At 41.3% G+C, this 24,651-nt stretch overlaps 1 protein-coding gene across 2 annotated transcripts in view; it reads right to left on the bottom strand.

Annotated features, from left to right (window-relative positions):
- PLXNA2 (plexin A2) overlaps positions 1-24,651 on the bottom strand; it is a 418,876-nt gene that overhangs the window by 151,319 nt on the left and 242,906 nt on the right. For both annotated transcript variants that reach the window (XM_081864876.1, XM_081864877.1), the window contains exons 5-9: positions 22,971-23,071; positions 10,918-11,041; positions 6,388-6,541; positions 4,588-4,684; positions 1,054-1,168 (exon numbers count right to left, since the gene is read on the bottom strand). In XM_081864876.1, coding sequence (XP_081721002.1) covers positions 1,054-1,168; positions 4,588-4,684; positions 6,388-6,541; positions 10,918-11,041; positions 22,971-23,071 — 591 coding nt within the window. The remainder of the gene's footprint in view (positions 1-1,053; positions 1,169-4,587; positions 4,685-6,387; positions 6,542-10,917; positions 11,042-22,970; positions 23,072-24,651) is intronic.

Here is a 24,651-nt window from a genome sequence, read left to right as displayed (position 1 = left end):
TTCAGCCTAGAGACAAACAGCAGATATCCATAACATGAATCCACACCACTACAGTCGTACCATGGGTCCTGAATGCCTTGGTACTCAGACATTTTGGCTCCCAAACGCCGCAAACCCAGAAGTGAGTGTTCTGGTTTGTGAACGTTCTTTGGAACCGTAACATCTGATGGGGCTTCTGTGGCATCCAATTGGCTGCAGGAGCTTTCTGAAGCAAATCAGAAGCCGCACTTTGGTTTCCAAATGTTTGGAAGTCGAATGGACTTCCAGAACGGATTCTGCTCGACTTCCAAGGTACAACTGTATTTACAAGCATGTTTATATTTACAGATAGGTTAGTACATTTGGGTTAACATCAATCACAATTCAAGTAAAAACATTGATAAGAAACAATGCATCTAAAATTTCTCTCCATCGCTCACAGAAGATGAAGCATACAACAGTTTTACCTTCTCTAAACTACTCTGCACCAATTACTCTGTAAAGCCTGTTACTGCCAGTTCTGTGACTGAGCTATCATGTCAGAAGTACACATTGTAAACATATATGCACTGCATGGTTGTGACAATTCATGTAAAGTGGTGGAATCCTGCCAGCTATGAATGGATAAACCCCATTTATTTCTCTGAGATTTATGCTTGAATAAGCAGATGGTACATTGCCGCCTAACGTTACAGAACCCAATTTTTGCTAGAATAGAAGATGATAGGGATCATTATCTTTTGCATCAATCAAATAGGTGCTATTTACCATGCTTCCAATAGAGAGAATTTTTCACAAGCCTTCTGCTTATAAATATACATCCATCTTTGACTTGAGTCATGCTATGCACCTGAGTAGTCCCGCACCTTCCATTTACTTTTAGCCCGCCTACCCCTGGTGCTGAAATGAGCTCATCAACCAAACTACTCACCTTTACTTTTCACCTTGGGAAATCTTGAGACTTTTTTTCAGGGGTGGGGATGGAAGGAGGGGGGAAAGAGTCAGGCACCATCATGAAGATAACATCTAAGAACAGCACTCAAAGGTGCTGCTCTTTAAACCCAGTATTCATACCTCAGAGACATTGATCCTCCCCTCTTGAAACGAACACGTTGTGGGATCATGAGTGCAGAGGTTTCGATATTTACACCAGTGGCAACGAAAAGCACTGTTCACACAAGACAGGCACCTGCCAAGAAAGGAATAAAGGACCTCTAGGTTTCAGTCTGGGCAAATGTGTTTATTATTGACAAATGTATAATTATTACTGAAGAGCCAGTTAATGATACTATTGACATATCAACAAAATTTATGGATGATAGAAAGCTCATTAAACATTTACACATTTGGTTAACATAATTAACCCTTAAATATGATTTACTAGGTGAATATTTATTACATTCTTATGTCCATGATATTGCCAGTTTTGTGCCTTTTTCATTTTTAATGTCAGCCTTGACTGCCAAATGTCTTTCTTCCTTGCTTCTAGCAAGTGTCAAAATTTAAAATCAACAGATGGGCAGTGGGATTGCAGAATAATGTGAAATTATCTAAATAAAACTTAAGAATTAAGAAAAAATAATGTTTCTGCACTGCAGGCCTATGCCGACAGGCCTACGCCAATGATAGGACGCAATAGTAATACAGTGGTAGCTCAGTTTAAAAACAGCCCTGTTTACGAACAATTAGGTTTACAAACTCTGTAAAACCGGAAGTAATGTCCTGGCTTGCGAACTTTACCTCGGTCTAAGAACAGAATACAAACAGTGGAAGGGCACTGGCAGCGGGAGGCCTCATTGGGGAAAGCGAGCCTCGGTTTAAGAACGGTTTCGGTTTAACAACGGACTTCTGGAGCAGATTAAGTTCGCAAACCGCAGAACCACTGTTCTTAGCATTTATATTGCACTTTCTAAGTGTTCTAAGTGCTTCACATACATAATCTCAATAAACATTACAACAACACAGTAAGGTAGGTTAGTATTATTATCTCCATAGTGCAGTGCAGGACTGAGTCAGAGGGAATAGCGACTTGCCTAAGGCATCCTAGTGTGTTCAACCTCTGATCCATGACTACTGGTTTTGTATGGTAAATTGCAAGTGATAGCTACCACTGCACATAGAAAAAGGAAAACCATGCCAAAATAATTTGAGTCAAATTATTTTTGGCCCACAATGACTATCTTCCCTTCCCTTAACTTTGCAGAGCTTAGGTTTGCATAACTCAACTGGTCAATGCAAAATTAAGAGTGGTCAATTTCACTGTTTGTGTACTGAGGGTTTTTCTCTACAGTTGTAGTATCAGAGCTGAAAGTTTACAATGTGGCCAAATGGTTTGGAATACAATTAAGTATTCACACAGAGGGAAAAAATAATTTTGTCCCAGGTCTCTGCTGGTGGCAGATTGGTATAAATTTGCCTTCTGTCTTGAGAGTTACAGGTTTCATGTAGCTCCAGATGGGCATTGTGCTGGCAAGCCACTTACCTGGAAAGTTTCTGTCTATAACTGGTATGTGACAGCACGAGCAATAGTTTAATGCCATCTAGTGGGTCAGCTAGAGCTCAAGCAAAGACAGCTATGATTGCTTCAGAATCTGCCCAGGGCTTTGGTTAGCCTCTGCAATGCATGCAATTTTTCTTTGCCTGTCACTGAGATGGTGTTTTTATCCAATTTTTGCCTTGGGATATTTTGAGAGCAGCTGCTCCCAAAGGGACAAACTTCTAAACAGCATTTGAATCATGAGCATTTCTGCTTCTAGCACACAGAAGAGCCATTTCTTCTATTTCTAATAATAAACAACGTGGGAGAAAAGGGAGAAGTTTATATTTTCAGAGGCCAACAGCATCTGTGTGGTGTAAGAGTTCAATTCCTCATGCTAATTTCCCCATTTCATGGCACTGAAACCTTTGGTTCTGTTTTCCCATAGCAAGCAATGGCAATGGAACAGACAATCAGAGGTTGTTTCTTTTAGGCCAGTATGGACAGGCAGATATTTTTAATGTCAGCATGATCTATTAGTTACCACTGTTACCACTGAGAAAACTAATCTAATCTAAAAAGCTAATATGAGTTATGAGGAATTTCACCACCTCACAAACAGAAGATACTTCAATGCCAAGCTAGAGAGTGTGGGCAGCTCCCTCCACCCCACCCCTTACTGTGCTAAAACACACATTAACCATCTTCTTCCATCTTATATTCTCAATTGTAATTGCCTTTTGATTCCTCTGTAATGACCTTAATAGCTAAGGAAGCTTATTCTAATCATACAAATGCAAATCTGAGTGGGGTAGGAATATTAAGCAGTATGAGCATATTTAATTACTCATTTATTTGACCCACTTCTCTCCCCCTTTCTCAGATTGGCAGGGATCTGTGTGGCGCCTGCTTTTCAGCTCCCATTTCCACGATCGAAATGCAGCTTTCTTCACTTAGCATATCAGTTCTAAGATGAAGCATTGGCTATTCCCATTGTCAAACATGAACATGCCTGTTTCCAGTGCCAGCAGCTCCATTAGGGCAAATAGGACTCTGCCTCACTAACCTCACTGTGTTGTCAGCCATCCCTTACCTGCCTGCCTTCTCACTTACAACCACTGGCTGTCAGCTTCCTTTTCCTTAGTCTCAGTGGTGCCCTAGGAGAATGGGGGCAAAACTCTGCTTGCCATTGGCTCTTTCTCTACCTGCTGTTGGCCTCTTTGCCTTCCGCTGAAGCAGTCTGGAATTTCAGTTTGGATTTCCCCCCTCATGACTCCCACCTCTCTCCCAGTTTAGGACAGCTTTTGTTTCATAGAATTCCTGCTTCCCTGGCAGCTTGACCACTTTCCCAACAATTAGTTATGCTAAGTTTATGGCATCACTTTGGACGCCTGGATGACAAGCCTAGCTTGCTCTAATATCACTGGTGAGCAGTCATTCTGATGAACCGCTCACCTCTTTTGGGGAGAGATGGATTAACATCAAGCTTGTGGGTTACAGAATTAAGGAAAGCAAGACTTGGGTTCAGGATCTTCAAAACCAACAGCTAGTATATAAGGGCTTAACATGAGATGTATCAATAGTTGCACAAGCAGAATACCACAAAATTTGATTTATTGGCTTTATTTATTTTGTCTGTTTACAGAATCGCCTCCCTCACAAAAATGCTTGAGGCAGCTTATAATGATTTACACCTTCATGCTATGAGAATGTTATATTGGCCTGTCATTAGTATCTAATCATTTCTATACTTCCATTAGTGACAAGATAATCAAGTTGTGCTTATAATATATGGGTGCAACTAAAAATAAATAAATAGTTTTCCTGACACACTCGAGAAATAATTGTTCTGCCTAGTGTAGATTGTGGTGGATATTGTTGCCAGGGCACCTTTATCCATCTTATCTTGGTCTTCAAGTCTAATGTTTGACACAGGCTGCAATCTTATACTCACCTACCTAGGAGTAAGCCCCACAGAACCCAATGGGGCTTGTTTCTGAATAGATACAGATATAGGTCTGCACACACAGAGACTTTTCCTGTGCTGAGAAACCTTTATAGTACAGATTTAGCTTTATTGCTAAAGCCTTCAGGTTCTGCTAGATAAGGAAGAACAAGAAAGGGTGTCTTACAGCTGGTGGGCACTACAGTTGTAGAACTTGAACTCTGTGCTGACAAACATCTTGCCTGTCTCTCTGGATTTCAGAAGCAGCTCTATCCCAAACCAATCTGGAGAAAGAAAGAGTAGATAATTGAAACATAATGATATAATATTTCAGATTCCTCATATATCATTCAGTATCTTTGGGGCATCTTTCCTCCATTTTCCTGTACTTGAGTTGCAAGCAAGTTTGCTTCCCCACAACTCCAGTGAGATCTTTGCAACTTTTTCTTTCTAACTTGGATGTGGCAAACATAATTCAGAGCTTCAAAGCCAAACAGAAGGCTTTTATCTTCAGCTGTGACAGTGTGCAGTGACCTGCCTCCTGCTCTAAGAGGATACTGGGTCACATCCCACTGGTGCTTTAGCACTGGATCCCTAATGCGTTCCAGATACTGGTAAATGGCACTCTTCTGAACACCTTCTAAACACTCTTCTGGCACTCTTCTGAACACTCTTCTAAAACCTTAAAACGACTGAACTGTGCATACCTAAGAAACCACTTCTTCTCTTGTGTCCTGTCACCATCTCTCAAGGCCTGATACTCACATGGGGAAGGGCTGTGGCTCAGTCGTAGAGCACCTGTGTTGCATGCAGTGGGTCCCTGGCATTTCCAGAAAGGTCTGGGGATGTGTGTTTTTTTGTCTGAAACCCTGGAGTGCCACCGATAGTCAGTGGGGGCAATACTAAACTAGATGGACCAATGATCTGACTTGGTATAAGGCAGCCTTCCTATCCACTAGGGCTATGTGAGAAGTAGAGGGCCATGCAGAAGAATACCAGGCTGCACCTTTTCTACATGATAACTCAGTTTCCCCAGGATAATACTGACAAGACAGGTTGCACTGCTGCATGGTCCAGGGGCTTCTCATGTTATCCTAATGCTGTATGAAGTGCCATTGATGCTGAAACTCCCACAACATTGGGATAACACAAATACCGTGCCTAAGACTGACAGGTCATGCTTTCCTGATTATTTCACATACGTTCCAGGTACTTATTAGAAGGATATGAACAAAGGTGTGCATAATGCTTCCAATACTTTATGGAAATGTATTCCTCTGATGGCTCCAAAGTCAGCATTAAAGGGGGAGGAGATGAAATCATCAGAAAAATGAATATGCTAGTTGAACTGCAACAGGAGTTTGTGCTGAGCCCTGTTCAGAACTTTCAGGGCTGCCTGGATTTATGTGCATATTCATTAAGTGTTTTCTGCATATAAAACAGATAAGAAGAAAGTATGGATATTTGGAAATCAGCCAATGAGAAAACAAGTTTGAAACAATGAGCTGTTTGGTAACTGTGTATGTCAGAGAGAGTTTGACAGCCATGGCATTAGCAAAGCAACAGCCCAAAAATTAGAAGACTTCTCCACCCACTCATGGTGACTGAGTCATACTTCAGAGTGTGAGTAACACCCACACTACCTCCTTTCTGGCCTGCCTCAGATAACAAAAGACTGAGACCCCTAATGATGCAGAGCCCAGAAAGCAGATGGCTTGGAGACTGACTTTTAAATTTGTGTGGTACATAAATTTGGGTAGAATTACTGGGATGCCAGGTTTGTGGTTGATATCCCTTTCTTGCCTGCTCTTGGGAAAAATAACTTTATTTACACATCACTGCAAGGGAAGGCAGGAGTGCAGGCCTAAATCTAAATCTAGTCAAGCCCACCAGCCATCCAGCTGCTGTCCTTTTGTGCCACAAATTCCTGCAGTGTGTATGATGGGTTGCCTGCCTATATTGTACCTCAAATCATAAGCCAGCTCACCTTGGTCCACAGGTATGGCAGGAACATCTTTTGATGCTGGTGAAATGCATACAATTTGGTTGCCCAAAACTTGGCCTTCAACTTCAGTGAGGTTTCCAAATACGCAAGTGATACCAGTCGACAGGTCAGGTGCGTCTCTCACCAGCAAGCTGAGCTACAACAAAACAAAACAAAACCAAAAAGCAGAAAGGGAAAGAGATCACCACCTGTCATTGCATAAGAGAGAAGGGAAAGGGAAAGTGGAGCATTTAGTCTCTTTCTTTCTCAAAGAGATGAGAAGCAAAGAGGCACGCTGCTCTTCAACTGTTTCCAAAATCACTAGTTAGCATCTAGTTGCTCCACAGACCTGAAGAGTCATAATACCAGGAGGTAGAGGTGAAATTGACTATTTTCTCACAGCCTAACAGTTCAAATCTTTTAATAAAATCGCAAGCACCTCAGGTTTCAACCAGGGGAACTTTTGTGCACTTGCCATTTGAAAATATAATGAGGTTGACTTCCGGTCGGCGCCAGCGTTTGATGGCGGTCCTAGCCTCGAGCTCCGAGGCAGGACTGCTCCGTAAGTTCGGGTCTTACCCGCTACGGCAAGCGGGGGACCCCTAAAATCACAGGCGCTGAAGCCTGTGAGCAAGGAGATTCGGTGGGCACCTTTGCGCCCCCCCGGCATCGTGAAAGAGCCTTTTTAAAGGCTCCGGAGCGGCATCGGGGTGAGCGCGGTGCTGAGGATCGCTACCCAGCTTACGGAGTGAAGCCGCGTCGCCATTAACGGAGAGCGCCGATTCCTTTCTGAAATCAACGATTGGCAACAACAATACCCGTGAGTAAGATCGCAAAAGTAAAACGGGACTTAAAAAACTTAGAAGATTTGGCTGAAAACGGGAAGGCAAAAATTAAGGAAGTCAGCCTCCCGGAACTGCATGATTAACGGAGCAATGAAAAGACTAAGCTGTGTTTAAATGGACTTTCCTTTTAACTCTTATTAAACCAGACATCGAAAGGATCTCCCCCCTGTTGTGCAGGAGAAGGGGGGGAGGAAACAGAATTAATTTAACCTGCAAAAGAAAGGGATAAGGAATAAAAAACCTCTGCTGCCGATACTTCTGGCCAGGCTGCCGGAGCAGCGATCGCCTGAAAAAAGGAACTGTCAAGTGAGCTGTCAAAGGACAGCGGCTACAAAATAAGACTTATTTTGAAACATACTCGGGACTTTGGTGGATTACAATTCTAACAGTAAAGTGCTACAAACTAAAGACTTTTAATGGGACTTTTGCCTTTGGACTTTCTGTTTCTTTGTTCTGGGTGCCTTTGGATGGTTACAATTTCCTCCTCTAGAGGGCTTTAGTTACATTACGGTGTATCCAGTGGGATTTTCCACTTGCAACTTTCCTGTGTGAATGACCTTGAGTTATGAGCAACCCGCCAGAAGAGATTTCAACAAGAAGTAAAACAAAGCAGGCTCAAAAACAAGCTCAAAAAAGAGGCTCCTTATCAGGAGCAGCAGCTGCACAAGAAAAAATAACAGCAGCATCAATGGAGTCAATGACACAGGCCCTGCTTAAAATAAATCAGTCACTAGAAGTACTCACTAAGCAATCTGCAGAACTTACTAAACAGTCTACAGAGAACTCTAAGAAACTGACGGAGTTGACAACAAGACTAGACCTGAATACAACAACAATTTCATCTAATACAGATTCTATAAACCGTTTGGTTCAAGAATCTACGGAAACAAGGAGAATAGCTGAGAGTGCTAGGTCCACTGCTGAAGAAACCAAAGGAAAGTTTGCGCCTATTGTAAAAAAAGTACATGAACATGATTCAGCATTAGCCCTACTAGAACTGGAAAGGAAAAGTAAGAATCTGAAATTAAGACTGGTTCCAGAAGAGGAAGAGGACAAGCTTGGGGAATTCCTCACAGATAAATTTCAAGACTTCTGGAATGATGAGCTAGATGGAGAGGAAGATGAATTTATGATAACTTCAGCCTTTCGGATTGGCAGGAAGCAAGGGAAGAAGCCAAGAGATTGTTTAATTACCTTAGGATCAAAGGAACAAAGAGACAAAATATTGAACCTACACTTCCAGAAGGCCTTGGTCATTAAAAATTCTCAGATTCAAATCTTCAAGGATATTCCTAAATATTTTTTGGAGGTTAGATCTCAATTTAAAGAACTAGTTGATCTACTTAAGAAGAATAATATCCCATTCAGGTGGGAATTTCCACAAGGGCTGTCCTTTAGCTTCAAAGGGAAGAAAATTAAAATAAAAACAAACCAGGATAAAGAGTTCTTTTTGGAAAGAAATCAAGAGGATCTTCAGAAAGGAACTGTCAGTGAGGAGGAAGTACCGGGCATGCATATTTATGGTATGACAAGGTAAAGGTACATAGAAATTTTAAAAATCATATTATTAGGAAAGCATTGTATAATGTATGGAATCGATATAAAGATTTGTTTGAAAGTAAAACCCCCAGGTGGCTGTCACCAATGGAAGCTAAGGCGGTAAAAAGATTGAACATGGATACAGACTGGCCAAAATATTGTGAAATTATAGAATATGATGGTGAAAAGTTGAAACTACAGAGTTTTGAGAAATTGAAACCTAAAGTCCGAGATTGGTTACATTACTACCAGATTAATGAAACTTTTAAGCAGGACAGAAAACTAGGATTTCAGAAGGAGAGGTCAAAGTTAGAAACAGAATTGCTAGAACCCAATACTAAGAATTTGTCTAGAATGTATAATCTGCTGCTAAAATGGAACACACAAGATGAAACGGTTAAATCAGCCATGATTAAGTGGGCACAAGATATTGGTCATGATATTATGTTTGCTGACTGGGAGCAGTTATGGACCACAGGTATTAAATTTACGGCATGTAGTGCCCTGAAAGAGAACATAATGAAAATGATCTATAGGTGGTACATGACCCCAGTCAAGCTTGCAAAGATATATCATTTGCCCAATAACAATTGCTGGAAGTGTAATGAATGTGAAGGAACCTTTTATCACCTTTGGTGGACCTGCCCAAAGATTAAGGCCTACTGGGAAATGATCTATAATGAAATTAAGAAAATCCTTAAGTGGACATTTGTAAAGAAACCGGAGGCTTTTCTCCTGGGCATGGTCGGCCAATTGGTACCAAAGAAAGATAGGACCTTTTTTATGTACGCAACAACAGCAGCAAGAATCCTTTTGGCGAAGTATTGGAAGACTAAAGAACTACCTACTCTGGAAGAATGGCAGACCAAGGTGACTGAATTTATGGGACTGGCAGAGATGACCGGCAGAATCCGTGACCAGAGGAAAGAGACAGTGGAGGAGGACTGGAAAAAATTTAAAATCTATCTTAAAAATTGTTGTAAAATTTCGGAATGTTAAGATGTCAGGGGATTGGACACTAAGAATTACAGCTATAAATCGAAATTTATAAAACAGAAACTCTTTTTAAAGAGAATTAAATATAAAAATGGGATGAAGAATTGCTAAAATTTTGAAATTTGGATGCAGTGAAGGGGAGGTTTGGGGAAGTCGCATTATGTTTGTTTGTTTTTTGTTTATGTTGTAAAATCAATAAAAATTATTATAAAAAAAAAAAAATGAAAATATAATGAGGTTATATTTTCCATTCAAAATGAGTGATTAGGGCCTATTCCCATTAACCACTCAGGTCCCAGTGTACAACAAGCACATTTTTGTTGGCCAACCATTGGTGACACACAGCAAGGTTATAGAACAGATGCCAATGCTACACGCAGAACTCAGCAAGGTTTGGTTCTTTATCCACCAGTGGGAACACTCCAGAAGCCAAACTCACAGTGGCCGGTAAAAAGACAATTATCACTGAGTTGCATGCTGCTGCTTCAGAGCTATAGCACCAGCAGCTGAACGTGAACAGAGAATGATTTGAACTGCAGCTTCCACCCTCTGAGAGGGTTATGGAGTAGCCTTTATAACTCTGCAACTGGCAATACTAAGCATGATTTTAAAATCAATGTCATAGATGAAGGGTTTCTTTTTCTTTTTTGTCATACAGAGTAAGTAACCTTACAGCGTCCATCTTCTCACAATTCTAAGTTGAAAAGATATTAGAGCTTTGCACTGCCCACCCCACTGCTTTGAGGGTGGGGATTGCAAAAGGACTTCTTCTTTTTGGCTACTATGCAGCCTTTGCCAATGTGTGGTGGCTGGGGGTTGGTGGGAGTTCTAATCTAAAACATCTGGTGGGGGTGGATTGGTTGGCGAAGGCTGCTCTAGTAGGAAGTATTAAGCAAAATCATTCTTGTGCCATTTTCTTTGATGACACATCATGCTGCATATAATGATGCTGTATTTGGAGAGTTGTTGTTGTTGTTGTTGTATGTATGTATTTTTGAGGTTTTATATTCTAAACCATCCTGTGAACTTCAGGTGAAGAGCAGTATGGAAATTTAATAGTTAATTAATTAATAATACTCTAGCAGTACTTCAGAGAATAAAGAAAGGAAATGCTCTTTAAACAAGCAAGCAACCACCCACCATGGCTACCTACCGGAAGGCTGTGCTCAGAAACCGGGATGCTGCTAGGTTGCACAATGATGCTCATGCATTGCTTGATGCTGGCTGCAAATCGATATGGTTCATCTGCCCTCTCACACTTGTCCCTCCGGGAACACCTGATATGAAAAGTACAGGGGAAGCAGATAAGCAAGACTCTCAAAATTTGGCCATATAGCCTTGTATTTGGCCAGTTCCCATCCACACAGCAATAAGATATTGAAAAACATTTTGCATACACTGGCCATACACCTACATTTCTGATAGAAATTTACATAATTTGAATGTCTGTGTGTAGGAGGCCTAGTCCTATTGAAATGCCTTTCACCGGTCTACTGTGGGAGGAAAATAGTTTTTTGTTTTTTAGTTTAATGCAACACCTTCGTATTAATTAACGGACTTCATCACTGGTTCTGAAAGCCCACGTAACGTTCACTTTCTCCAATTCACTCACGATTTAAACCCATCGGTCGCATCCTGTGTTAGTCTTTCCAATAGCTAGAAAAAGCATTATCAGTCAAGGCACAGATACCTCAGTTACGGGGAATCCAAGTCTGGAATATCAGGGAGTGAAAATCAGCTGAAACCAGAATAATCTGTTGAATAAAGAACAGGGTTGGCCAGTAAAGGGGCTTGTGGGCTATCTGGTCAATAAAGCAATTTTATTTGGCTCCCATTGACCCTAACAGATTTTAATCAAGGTTGTGCTTATAACCAAAATTGTTTTCAAAATGAGAGATAAGAGATATGCAACAGTTCGTGTTACAGCTGCATTTGCCTTTTATATATAATGTCCTAGGCATGCCTGAATGCTTGTGCTTCATAATCATGAAGCTTTTACTGCTACAGGGTGCTGATTTTACTATAGAGTCTGATCATTAGTAGACTGGCCTGTGTGTGTCACTGGACCATTCTATGGAAAAAAGAGCCACCTGAATAGAGAAAGTGCTCAGCCCTGTTTTAGAAAAACCCCATATTCTAATTTATTTGGGCTTTGTTACCTGGGGCTGAGAGTGGGCTAAAGAACACTTGCTATTTTTTTGCTAATTTTTCATACACAATTAAAAAAAAATATCTTGCCCATGAATATCAATGTCATGATAAATGTCTGAAAGAGGCTCAGGTGATGGTGAGCAAAGGGCAGTACTAGCCAACACTGTGCCCTACAGATGTTGTTGAACTACAACTCCCATCAGCACCAGATAGGCCTTAGAACCGTCAGCTGAAAGCAGATATTATTTTTTTTAGATAAAGTTCCCATTTAAAAATTCTTCAAAAAGTAAGTTAACAGATGATAGTTCAGGCATGTATCCATAGCAGTGACCGGAGGATAAATGACCGCTGGGAGGAGCACAGAGAGAAGAAACACCATGTAGCATCTGCAGCAGCACAACTGAACACCTTCATCTGCCTCAGCTGCAACAAAACATGTCTCTCCTTCATCAATTTCTACAGCCACACCAAGAGCTGCAACTGTCCAACAGCTTGACCTCACCCCCAAAGGCGCACTCCTCCACTGTCTCCTGAGACAGACAGATGCCAGCAATGGAAACCTCTGATGATAAAATCTTTAAACAAAACAAGAACCAATCAAACAAAAAGATTCTCTTGGTTAAAGTCTAAAACTGAAGGAGACATGGATTTTGTATGCTAAGCAGTTGGAAATGGAGCCTCAGTTATGGAGAGTGAATAGCTAACACTCTGTGTCTGCTTGTGGCCCTTTTCTCTTTTTTTCTAAATGTTAGAAAATGAAGCCACTCAGACTTAAAGAACCAAATGCCAGAGGAAGGCAAGAGCAGCGTGACACCTATGCTTTAGTTAAAAACAAAACCTGTGGCTAATTAATCTCCTTCCCAGAGAGGTGAAGGGGCTTGAAGCTTGAATTCCTCTCCCTCACACTGGAGACACTAGAGTTAAGGCCTGTTACCATGCCTGAGTCTCCCAGGCTCTCTCCTCCCCCCAACGCTCCTCTTTGAACAGAAGCCATTACGTGTCACAAGCTGAGTTATGAGCACTGCAGCTGGCATGTGTTGGACACCTGGCTCATCACCAAAGCCATTTCATCTGAGAAGGCCCCCAGAGCGGGCTGAAACCCTTGAGCTCCTATCAAAATGAAGAAAAATGGAGAGAAAAGGCTAATCGTCCCTCCATCTTTCCATTTTCTTCATCACGAGAGGCTAAGAGGTCACTGAGCACACTAAGAAACAGCTTTGAGAAAGTGAGAAGAAGAAGGAGTGCTACTAAAGAAGCACCACGGATGCTGTAGTTCTGCCTGCAGTGCTATTCAGTGCAGCGGGGTAAATAACAAGGCACATGATGAGGATGGGGCAGGAGGCCCAGAACAAAAGGTGGCATTCATGGTTCATGGCCTTGTCTGGAAGAGGAAAGTAAAACAAATTTATCTGGAGGGGAATGGGGTCTGTTTTCATGCTCATTGCCCAGTTTCTTTTGAAGGAAAAGAGGAAGAAAAAAGAATTTTTCTAGGAAATTGGGGTGTAAGGTAACCATGCACTTTTCTTTTATTTTCTTTTACTTGGCTTATTTGAATTATCTGGTACATTTCATTCCCCGCAGGTGAATGTGGCACAGAGAACCTTGATGGTGCCTGTTCTCAGCTGTTGCAAGACAATTCTACATTTTCAGAGCTACAGACTGCTCTGCTACTAGTTTTCAAGGAAGACGAATAAGATGATGTTCAGACACACACCCCTTGCAACAATATGATTTTAATTTTTTTAAACACACACATTCTGCCTGAGAGTTGCCAGTTTGCCCCTTCTTCTAGGGAGACAGTTTTCATACAACAGTTCTTTAAGAAGGTAGATGTGTGTCTATCTTCTAGCCATTTTGATTAAATATTTTGCATTGTGTGTTAGACAAACACATGGGAACTAGTACTACATATGAATTCCATCAGGTACAATGTTTTAGTATAAAATCAGTATGGCAGGGGTAGCCAGAATAGTGCCATCCAGATGTGACCAATGGCAACTATAGTCTCAAACATCTGGAAAGCACCACATTAGCCACTCTGGACATATGGCATAATTATGAATAAATGCTGAAAGACTCTGGAGCTCCACACCAGAACTTTATGCCCTTCTATAGACTCCTTCTTCAAACTACTGTTAGAAGCATTTTGTTACTGTAACCCAGGAGTAGCCAATGTGGTGCTCTCCATATGTTACTGAACTTATGCTCACATCATTCATAACTATTGGCCATGCTGGTTGGGGATAATGGAAGTTGTAGTCCAACCTCTGGAGGCCTCCATGTTGGCTATCGTTGTAAGTAGAGCAAGAGGATTTAGTTTTTCTCTTTCTATTGAGACCAGATGTAATGAAAAGCAAGCACATAGCAAAAAAACCAGTTTCAATGCACATTGCAAAAGAACCAGTTTCAATGTTTTCCTTTTGTGATGGCTGGATTCAAGCTAGCGTAAAATGTCTACATAAGCAGACATGCTGACTGCTTAACAAAGAGTCTTAAGCTTTCTGTGACAAACTTCCTCCAGATGAGGTGACAAGAACAGCTCACAAAACCAGGAATCTTCACTGAAAAACCATTTACTTCTCAATAGCCTTCCCCCCTGCAGTGGGGTGGGGGAGTACTAACCATTTTCCCTTTGCAAACAGCCACAGTGATACCTGGCAATTGATACTGCTATTTTCTCCCTGCACCCCTCTCCTTTACTTGAATATAATGGACCAAAATATGAATGCTGCCAAAGAAAAGAATTATTGTGTTTTAAGTGAATCGGCAAGATTGCTCTAAAGTGAGCTCTTGACTGGAGCCTTTATCTCATTGACTTGCTGGAATGGCTCTTTTTTATCATACTATTTATGGCAACAGACCTAACAGAGATAAATAGGTCTGGAGACAATAACATAGTAGCAAACAGCAGCATATGGAGGAGCCCTGCAGGTTATAGATCCTACTGGACCAAGGAGACTCTTTAGCAGTCTCCTTGTGGGCTCTACCTGCCACCAGAACAACAGGGTGGCTAATGAAGAAGGAGGAAGAGGAGGAGGAGGAATAAGATCTTCCGTTCTTTTCAGTTTAACACGGAGACACTGTCATTTAGTAGGCACACCAGCTGCTGGATACTTTGCACACAAGACAACAGTCTTTCTTTTTTTAAAAAATAATAATGAGATTTTATGGAGAAGCCAAGGCTTTCTGAAGTACGGCATGAAGAGATGCTGCTGAATACTGCTCAAAGCAAAATCCAAGGCAGAAAGGTTGAGATGAGGTGAACAGTGTTTCTCACAGGGCTCGGAACATCTTTGTTGCCACCAACTTTCACCCTTGATTTGATGCTGGTGGATCTTGCCGTGGTGAAATGTTAGGAGAAGATAAAATCAAGATCACCATTCATCTCTAACTGAAAGCACCCAGAGTAGTTTTCCTGACAGAGGTTTTGTGCATTAAAAAGCTGTGTGACAGGTGGGGTCTCAACAAAGCAGTTTTCAGCATCACTTCAATGTCCATAAAAGGAAGAAAAATAGCAATCTTGAATAGGACTTGCACACAGGTTCTATAAAATATTTGGGAACCGATCTTCTTTAAGGTGGACTCTCATTCGTCAGCTGAATTGTTACTTATCAGAGATGCTGTAGGAGTAGATGTGCATTTTCTGCATCTGCAGAAGTTGAACTAGATTATCTTCAAGGGTGTAAAATATTTGGGGATTAATATGACAGCTAAAAATATGAACTTATTTAAAGACAATTATGAGAAATGTTGGAACCAAGTGAAAAAAGATTTAGAAATTTGGTCAAACTTGAAGCTTTCTTTGTCTGGTCGAATAGCAGCTATTAAGATGAATGTATTGCCTAGAATGTTATTTTTGTTTCAAACATTGCAAATTGTTGATAAGATGGAGTGTTTTAAGGGATGGCAGCGAGATATTTCTAAATTTATCTGGCAGGGCAAAAAGCCCAGAATAAAATTTAAGATTTTAACTGATGCAAAGGAAAGGGGGGGATTTGCCCTGCCAGATTTGAAACTTTACTATGAATCAGCAGCTTTCTGCTGGTTGAAGGATTGGCTGCTCCTTAAGAACACAGACATTTTAGATTTGGAAGGTTTTAATAACTTTTTTGGGTGGCATGCATATTTGTGGTATGACAAAGTTAAGGTTCATAAAGGTTTTAAAAATCATATTGTCAGGAAAGCATTGTACAATGTTTGGATCAGATATAAAGACCTACTGGAGAGCAAAACTCCAAGGTGGCTTTCACCAATGGAGGCAAAAGCTGTGAAAAAACTCAATATGGAGTGTATATGGCCGGAATATTGGGAAATTTTAGAACAGGAGGGTAGTAACTTCAAACTGCAGAGTTTTGAGAAATTAAAGGATAAAGTGAGAGATTGGCTCCACTATTACCAAATAATGGAGGTTTACAAGATGGATAAGAAAATTGGCTTCCAGGTGGAGAAATCGAAATTGGAAACAGAATTGTTAGAATCCAATACTAAAAATTTATCAAAAATGTATAACTTGCTGTTGAAATGGAATACGCAGGATGAAACAGTTAAATCAGCTATGATTAAGTGGGCGCAAGATATTGGTCATAACATTATGTTTGCTGACTGGGAAAGGTTGTGGACCACCGGCATGAAATTTACGGCGTGTAATGCCTTGAGAGAAAACATCATGAAAATGATCTATAGGTGGTACATGACCCCAGTCAAGCTTGCAAAAATTTACCACTTGTCAGATAACAAATGTTGGAAGTGTAAAGAAAATGAAGGCTCATTCTTTCACCTCTGGTGGACATGCCCAAGGATTAAGGCTTTCTGGGAAATGATATATAATGAAATGAAAAAGATGTTTAAATACACTTTCCTGAAGAAACCAGAGGCCTTTCTCCTGGGTATGGTAAGCCATGTGGTGTTAAAGAAGGACAGAACTTTGTTTTTGTATGCCACAACAGCAGCAAGGATCCTTATTGCAAAGTATTGGAAGACATCAGATCTACCCACTCTGGAAGAATGGCAGATGAAGATGACAGACTACATGGGACTCGCAGAGATGACGGGCAGAATCCGAGACCAGGAGAAAGAGACAGTGGAAGAAGATTGGAAGAAATTTAAGGACTATCTTAATAAATATTACAAGATTAAAGAATGTTAGATTGACATGGACTTAAAAATATTGGTTTTCAGAGACATTAGAGTAAGAAAAGGAATGGAATTAGTAAAAAACTTTTGGGAAATAAGGGAATGGAGTTGCTGATGGGATAATGAAACTAGAATACAAAACGGTGAGGTATGAGGAAGTCGGGGAAATAAGGTTGAGAAAATAAGTTTTGAAATTATACTTGTTGTTTTTTGTTTGTGTTTGTTTTCATTGTAGTTGTTTTGTATTTATATGTTCTTATTGGAAAATTTAATAAATATTACTTTAAAAAAAAGAAGAAGATTATCTTCAAGGGACCTTCCAATTCTATGATTCTATGAACCATCTTCTTTGTAGCAGAACTCCTGTGCCACACTATCTTCTGGTTCCTGCTTCAGAACCGACTCCATACTCTGCCCTCTTATTTTAGTTAAGCTGTTTTTATGCCCCTTTCCTCACTCAACTTCCTGGCTTTAGTACCCCTCGTTTCTAACAGCAGCAAGCAGGCCCCTGGGGACAGTGTGAAGGTTGTTCCATATTCCAAAATGCTCTCTTTTCACCAGCTTCCCACTATCATCACCCACCACCAACTTGTCTATAAGTGTGTGGAATAACGAGTTCTTCTCCAAATCCTAAAAACGAGCTATTTTGCATTTGTACAAAAATGGAAATGAACACTGTGCATGTGTCCAGAGCTTGGAAGAAGCAAAGTGCACTCATGCATGCACTGCTGAATCAGATGTGAACTTTGAGAGCCCCAGCTGAAGAGGAGGTGGCCCGTAATTCACAGATTGGGAATACTGAGTGACCTATAAATCTGCCTGATTTCGTCATCCAAGGGATCATGGCAAGGAGCCTCAAGCATTTAAAAGTTGGCCATAAAATGATATCACCATCCCAAATGTCCATATTTTTATCTGCCTTTATCAGCCGCCTAAAAAATGCCATGTGAACAACACTGCCTTGACCTCCAACCTCTTCTGTGCAGATCATTGAGGCAACTGACCCATCTGACAGAGGGAACATAACAATTAGAAGCAAGAGCTGACAACTAAAATACAAACACTCGTGTGCTAAAAGCCTCCAAGCAAATAGGAGAGCAGTTCTGGGAACAGTAAGATTAACACAGTTATTCATAAGGTTCAGACTAGGGCTTAAAAAATAATCAGTGCTCAAAGAAGACATTTTTGAGGCAGGAATATTCTAAGGAAGGCTGATAAAATATGATTAGACTGAACAGAGCCACTGCAGCATGTTCTGTATAAACTTGCAACTCCATGCTGCATTTGGCTGCCTTGGGACCAGTAGATTTTTATTCTGATCTGTAAACCTACAAAGTGTCACATTTTGCCTTGCATTTCAATTGTTACCTAAAATGGGATTTTGGGGTTATATTAAGAATAGCTGCATGTCAGAACTGGGAATAAGGGTCCCAGAGGCTAAAATGTTCCTTTGCCACTGAGTGGCTCTGTGGTGTTAGTAAGTCATCACAATTATTGCAATAGTGCTTCATCAATTCTTGTCCCAGCTGTGTTCTGTTTCTGGTGATAGATGACTGCAAAACCTTATTGCATCATAAAAACTTATTGCAACCAAATCAAAATGAATGCCCAGGAAACAACTAACATTCTATAACCTCCCCACTAACTTTGTGCAAATAAATCAGGATGAATGCTCAATAAACAGGTCGTCTGGAAGCAACCTTAGAAGTATCAGTGACTAAAGGATCCTGATCCTTCCTTGAGACTCCTGTTTGCTTCAAGTACACCACAGCTGGCTGAGAAACACTGTTCCAATGGAGACAACTAAGGATCACCTCTGACAAAGCTGATTGATGTCAAGTCTATTGAGAAAATAGGAGCAAGCGGGATGTTATCCAGTGGTTGCTTTCAAAACAAGTAAGACCTGAGTCTATCTAAAAACTCTGCCCTTTAATGGGAGAAGCTGTGGCCACTCTGCGTTTACTCAGAGGGAGATTCTTTTAGAAGATTACTTCACACAACTTAGGGATGAATGCTAGCTTTAAAAACAGGTTTTCTTGCTCAGTAGTAGGGCTCTGCCTGACTCAAATTATGTACAGTGGTACCTCGGGTTACAAACGCTTCAGGTTACAAACACTTCGGGTTACAAACGCCGCTAACCCGGAAGTAGTACCTCAGGTTAAGAACTTTGCCCTAGGATGGGAATGGAAATCACACACCAGTGGTGTGGCACCAGTGGGAGGCCCCATTAGCGAAAGCATGCCTCAGGTTAAGAACGGTTTCAGGTTAAGAATGGACCTCTGGAATGAATTACGTTTGTAACCCGAGGTACCACCATATTATACTTTCCCTGGAGATGAGTATTCTTGCTTGCAGTTTCTATTCTGTCTTCATGAATCACAAGTGTTTTTGTATCTGTGTAGGTGTGAACTTGACAGCAGCTGCAGATGTCATGCCTAAGTGGGAAAAGCAGATATGCCACTGACTCTCACACTTGCTTTTCCTGCTTCAAGTGAGGGGTGGGGGACATTTCCTTGTGGCAAATGTGCAGGTTCCAGATATAGGGGCATTGCAGTGAAGGTGTGCTCGTTTCCCTTTGAATGTTACACCAGATGCATGAAAAATAGATGTATGAATCAGTCTTGCATATCCCATTTTCTTCTTTGGCCAAATGTTGGAAGCTACTTTCCATACATTGCTGACTGTCTGCCCATTAATCCTCAAGAAGGCACTGTCAGACAGCTCTCTGAGATCTCTTTCAGAACAGGCACTGGTCTATTTTCCGTGGCTGGCCTCCCTCATCTCCCAAATGACTCCTGACCTCTCTATTGTGGACACATTGGGGGCGGGAAAGAAATATAGGCAATATTATGCTAGAAAAGACCTTATGCCATGGCTTGAACAGCTTAATCAAAAGAGACTGCAATTAGCTAGGTATTCCCTGTTTGTCTGTACAACACAAAGCAGTGAACCTGCCACACTTTCTGGTCAAAGAACAAGAATCCATCTGGAGGAGCAAAGGGTCTAAGGTTCAACTCCCAGCAAAACATGTTTTGCAGTGATTAGAAGGATTTTGCAGGAGTTACTGGTTCAACATCTGTGGTCTGTGCAAGGTATAATGCAGGAGGTCAGGCTAACTAATCTATTAATCTTTCGTTCTCGTCTTGGAACATAAGAGTCTGAACCACATAGTCTGAAACCTTTTCATACTGAGCCTCTGCAGGTCAAGAAAAAAAGAACAGCTAACAGCACAATCCTATGCATGCCTACTCAGAAGTAGGTCTCGCTGCCTTCATAAAGTTTACTTCCTGGCAAATGTGTTTAGGATTATAAACTGAACCTCTGCAAATGTAGCAAAGCTAGTCACTAAGCTTACCCTAGCCTATGTAGTGGTAGAATGAACCTATGGCATGTTTTAAGAGATGTAGCCAACATGGTGCCTTTCAGATACTGTTGGACTTCAGCTTCTCATCAGCCCTAGCCAGAATGGTCAATGGTAAGGGATAATGGGAATTGCAGTCCAACAACATATGGAAGTCACCACCCTGGCTAACGTTGTTTTAAGGTACCCACCCACTACACAAAACTCTGGAGAAGAAAGGGCTTACACAAAGAGGTAGTTCCCAGTAGATTGCACCAGTAGAAAAGAAAGGAGGGAGGACAGAAAATAAGAGAGTTTGGATTTGATATCCCACTTTATCACTACCCGAAGGAGTCTCAAAGCGGCTAACATTCTCCTTTCCCTTCCTCCCCCACAGCAAACACTCTGTGAGGTGAGTGGGGCTGAGAGACTTCAGAGAAGTGTGACTAGCCCAAGGTCACCCAGCAGCTGCATGTGGAGGAGCAGGGAATCAAACCTGGTTCACCAGATTACGAGTCTCTTAACCGCTCTTAACCACTACACCACACTGGCTCTCAATCAATATGCACCCAGGCAATCAATATGCACCCAGAGCTGATCAGAATGCACAAAACATTGCTCTAAAATGGCTTAAGCCCTAACAGCAGCCCCTGCCACTGCCCTAACAACAACCCTAGTGAGTTTAGCCTCAAACTTGAGAATCAGGCCAATAGGAATGTTGCAGGGTTAGATGTGGGGAATGTGCAGAAATAATATATTCATGTTATGTACAATGTTAAAGGTGTATGGCAATTAACATGTAATGTGAATTAATTGAAAATAATTAAAAAATTATTAAGGGGAGGGGGAAAGGAATGTTGCAGAATGTGATCCCAAGATGCTTCAGTTTAAAACAATGTAAGGTTCTTCCTTCAGAGAGGCTTCTGAGCACCTATGTACTTATGTATACTGCTTTTACTTGCCAAATCTAGGCTGTTAATCAACTTTTACACCTTTAAAAGTTGCAGACAGAGGGAGGGAGAGCCACCCTTTCTGTCCGCGGCTTCCCCGGTTCCGGTAGAACTGTGATGTAGAAAGCTTTTGTTGAGAAGCTGCATGAAACTGGATGCTTAGTATTTTGGAAAACCCAGTGCTTATTTTTATGCCCAAGCAGAAGCTGCACTTTATGGAAAACCCATCTGCATTTGCTTTACTTTGACTTCAAAATGGCATGAGGAGCAGGTTAAAGACAAAACTGTTTGTTGTCGTTTTTTAATGTCGCAACGAGCCTTGGAAGTTAAATGCCTTCTGACAAAGTGGCATAGAAATTAGCCTGCTATATGCAGGACTCTGATCCAATCAGGATATTTCATCAGAGCCTTCCTCTGCTCTCTCCCTGTCACTCTCTCAACACCTGCTGCAAGGGCATTTTGCCAGCTGCTATTGTGTGGGTACCCTTTGCCTCCACCCCAACTGCTAAACATTTAATGGGAGTGCTGGCAACAGGCCCAAGGGGTTTTTTGGACTCCTTTCTGTAAGTGAACTCCAGGCCTCTCCCTCCTTCAGTCTTTGGGCACCCCTTCCGCTTGAGGCAGCATTGCCATTGTGGGAGAGAAAAAGATGCCAAACACCTCAATAATTCAGAGGCACAGCTTCCTAAGCTTTCCCCAGGATGTTGCCTAGAAAACCTTTATCCTTTGTCCCAGCAGACACCGACAAGCTCAGTGGAGAATAGCTAGGCTAGGAAGCCTGGACAATTTCATTACTTTGCAGGGTTTAAGCCAGAGACTGAAGTGTACAGCCTTTCTGAAATTTCTAAGTGGTATTTAAACAGTGATTCTGTTAGGTTACAATGTAAGGGAAGTGATTGATGCCAGGAAAGGCTGTTGGCAGGTGTGCAGTAGCTTGTTTTGTAGAAAAGAAATAGAAGCAAGGAGAAAACAAAGTACAGGAGAGACATTGCAATAAGATTGAACTGACAATCTTGGGCTAAAATAAGCAGGTTTTAGAGGAGATTGTGGCTGTTTCTGGAGTTTGATATAAGAAAATGTCTAATGAATGCATCACATTAATGGTAAAAAACACATGTCTATGTAACTTGGAAGCTAAAAATGATTACTATTATTATTTGAAAGCATCATAAGTTTCATATCATTTATTTTCTATCTCATTTATTTGGCCAGATTTTACAGCCACATCACAATACCAATGTAAATGAAAATGGGATTATTGTGCTGATGTGACTGCCTGTGAAAATGCAAATGATTCTGCTCATAATGTTTTTGAAAACAGTGCAAGATTTAGGGATCACTCAGATGCCTAAAATATGTGTGTATACAAGATTTAGTGTCCTGAAGGAACATTTCATGTTGCCTTACTCTTTTGCATTAATTTCTCTCTTACAAGATGCAGTATTCTCTAAAAGCTGAAAGATTTTTATCATATGAATTAAGAAAGAAAGAAAACAACAACCCCTAACTGGTATAGTGATGGTGGCTTTTAGAATTGCATTAATTAAGTAATAATGGCATCACATATGGAAGGAATTAAGAGGTATTTGAGTTGATCTTAAGATAATAATCACCAGTTAATGCTGAACTTACGTATGGTGCAGAGCACACCAACCACAGTGAGGGTCTCCTGAACTCAGACATTCTCCACAGGTTGTGTACTGTTCACATGATTCAACGGGAACCTGAGACACCTAGAAAGAAAGGGAATAAAGCAAACATTCACTCATCTTGTTTGCACAATAAATCAAGAAAACAAGCTATGCACTGCTGAACTTTCTGCAGTGAGTGAGCACATAAATTTTAAAATTAAAACACATAACGTTCTTCGAAATGCAAGTAAATAGATTGTCGCTTCCCACCACTGCTTTCATTCTAATGTGGGCGCAATATGTGATGGATGCATCTCTGTGGGTGATGATGCAGCCCTTAAGAAAGCAAGTGTGCCTGCTCCTGGAAAAAAAAGGGGGGGAGTGGCACCATGAGCCAAGGGTGCAAGGGACCCTTAGCTACACCTCTGTTTAAGATACTAGTATCCTTGTGCCAATATGCCTACTGATAGCAAAGTACTTCTGAACTGATACACAGGCCCTGGCTGAATGAAGTCCTCAGAGCACCGCTAGTCAACTGATTTTGATTTCTTTTCAAAATATTGCAGGTGGCAACAGTTTAGAATAGACACTTCAGAGCTGGCCCACGACATTTTTCTGCATGCGATGGAAAAGTAAATACCATCCCCTACAAGTCAAAGTGCACAGTATCCAAGATTGGCCAAGTTATTTTTTTCACAGGAGATAGTAAAAATACAACAATAATAAGTTAAATAACTAACATTTTGCTACCCTTTCATGACACCCAAAATCAGTTGCTTGAGGCAGCCACTTCAGTCTGCCAAATGGCAAAGCCACCTCTGTTTCACCATTTCCAAGCTTATTTTACCCACTGATGTCATTCATAGAATCATAGAGTTGGAATAGACCACAAGGGCCATCGAGTCCAACCCCCCGCCAAGCAGGAAACACCATCAGAGCACTCCTGACATATGGTTGTCAAGCCTCTGCTTAAAGACCTCCAAAGAAGGAGACTCCACCACACTCCTTGGCAGCAAATTCCACTGTCGAACAGCTCTTACTGTCAGGAAGTTCTTCCTAATGTTTAGGTGGAATCTTCTTTCTTGTAGTTTGGATCCATTGCTCCATGTCCGCTTCTCTGGAGCAGCAGAAAACAACCTTTCTCCCTCCTCTATATGACATCCTTTTATATATTTGAACATGGCTGTCATATCACCCCTTAACCTCCTCTTCTCCAGGCTAAACATGCCCAGCTCCCTTAGCCGTTCCTCATAAGGCATCGTTTCCAGACCTTTGACCATTTTGGTTGCCCTCCTCTGGACACGTTCCAGTTTGTCAGTGTCCTTCTTGAACTGTGGTGCCCAGAACTGGACACAGTACTCCAGGTGAGGTCTGACCAGAGCAGAATACAGTGGCACTATTACTTCCCTTGATCTAGATGCTATACTCCTATTGATGCAGCCCAGAATTGCATTGGCTTTTTTAGCTGCCACATCACACTGTTGGCTCATGTCAAGTTTGTGGTCAACCAAGACTCCTAGATCCTTTTCACATGTACTGCTCTCAAGCCAGGTGTCACCCATCTTGTATTTGTGCCTCTCATTTTTTTGCCCAAGTGCAATACTTTACATTTCTCCCTGTTAAAGTTCATCTTGTTTGTTTTGGCCCAGTTCTCTAATCTGTCAAGGTCGTTTTGAAGTGTG

The sequence above is a fragment of the Podarcis erhardii genome, assembly GCF_964252035.2.
Source record: "Podarcis erhardii genome assembly, chromosome: 6".
In the NCBI taxonomy this organism is placed as follows: Eukaryota; Metazoa; Chordata; class Lepidosauria; order Squamata; family Lacertidae; genus Podarcis; species Podarcis erhardii.
This window is presented reverse-complemented; position numbering and strand designations above follow the sequence as displayed.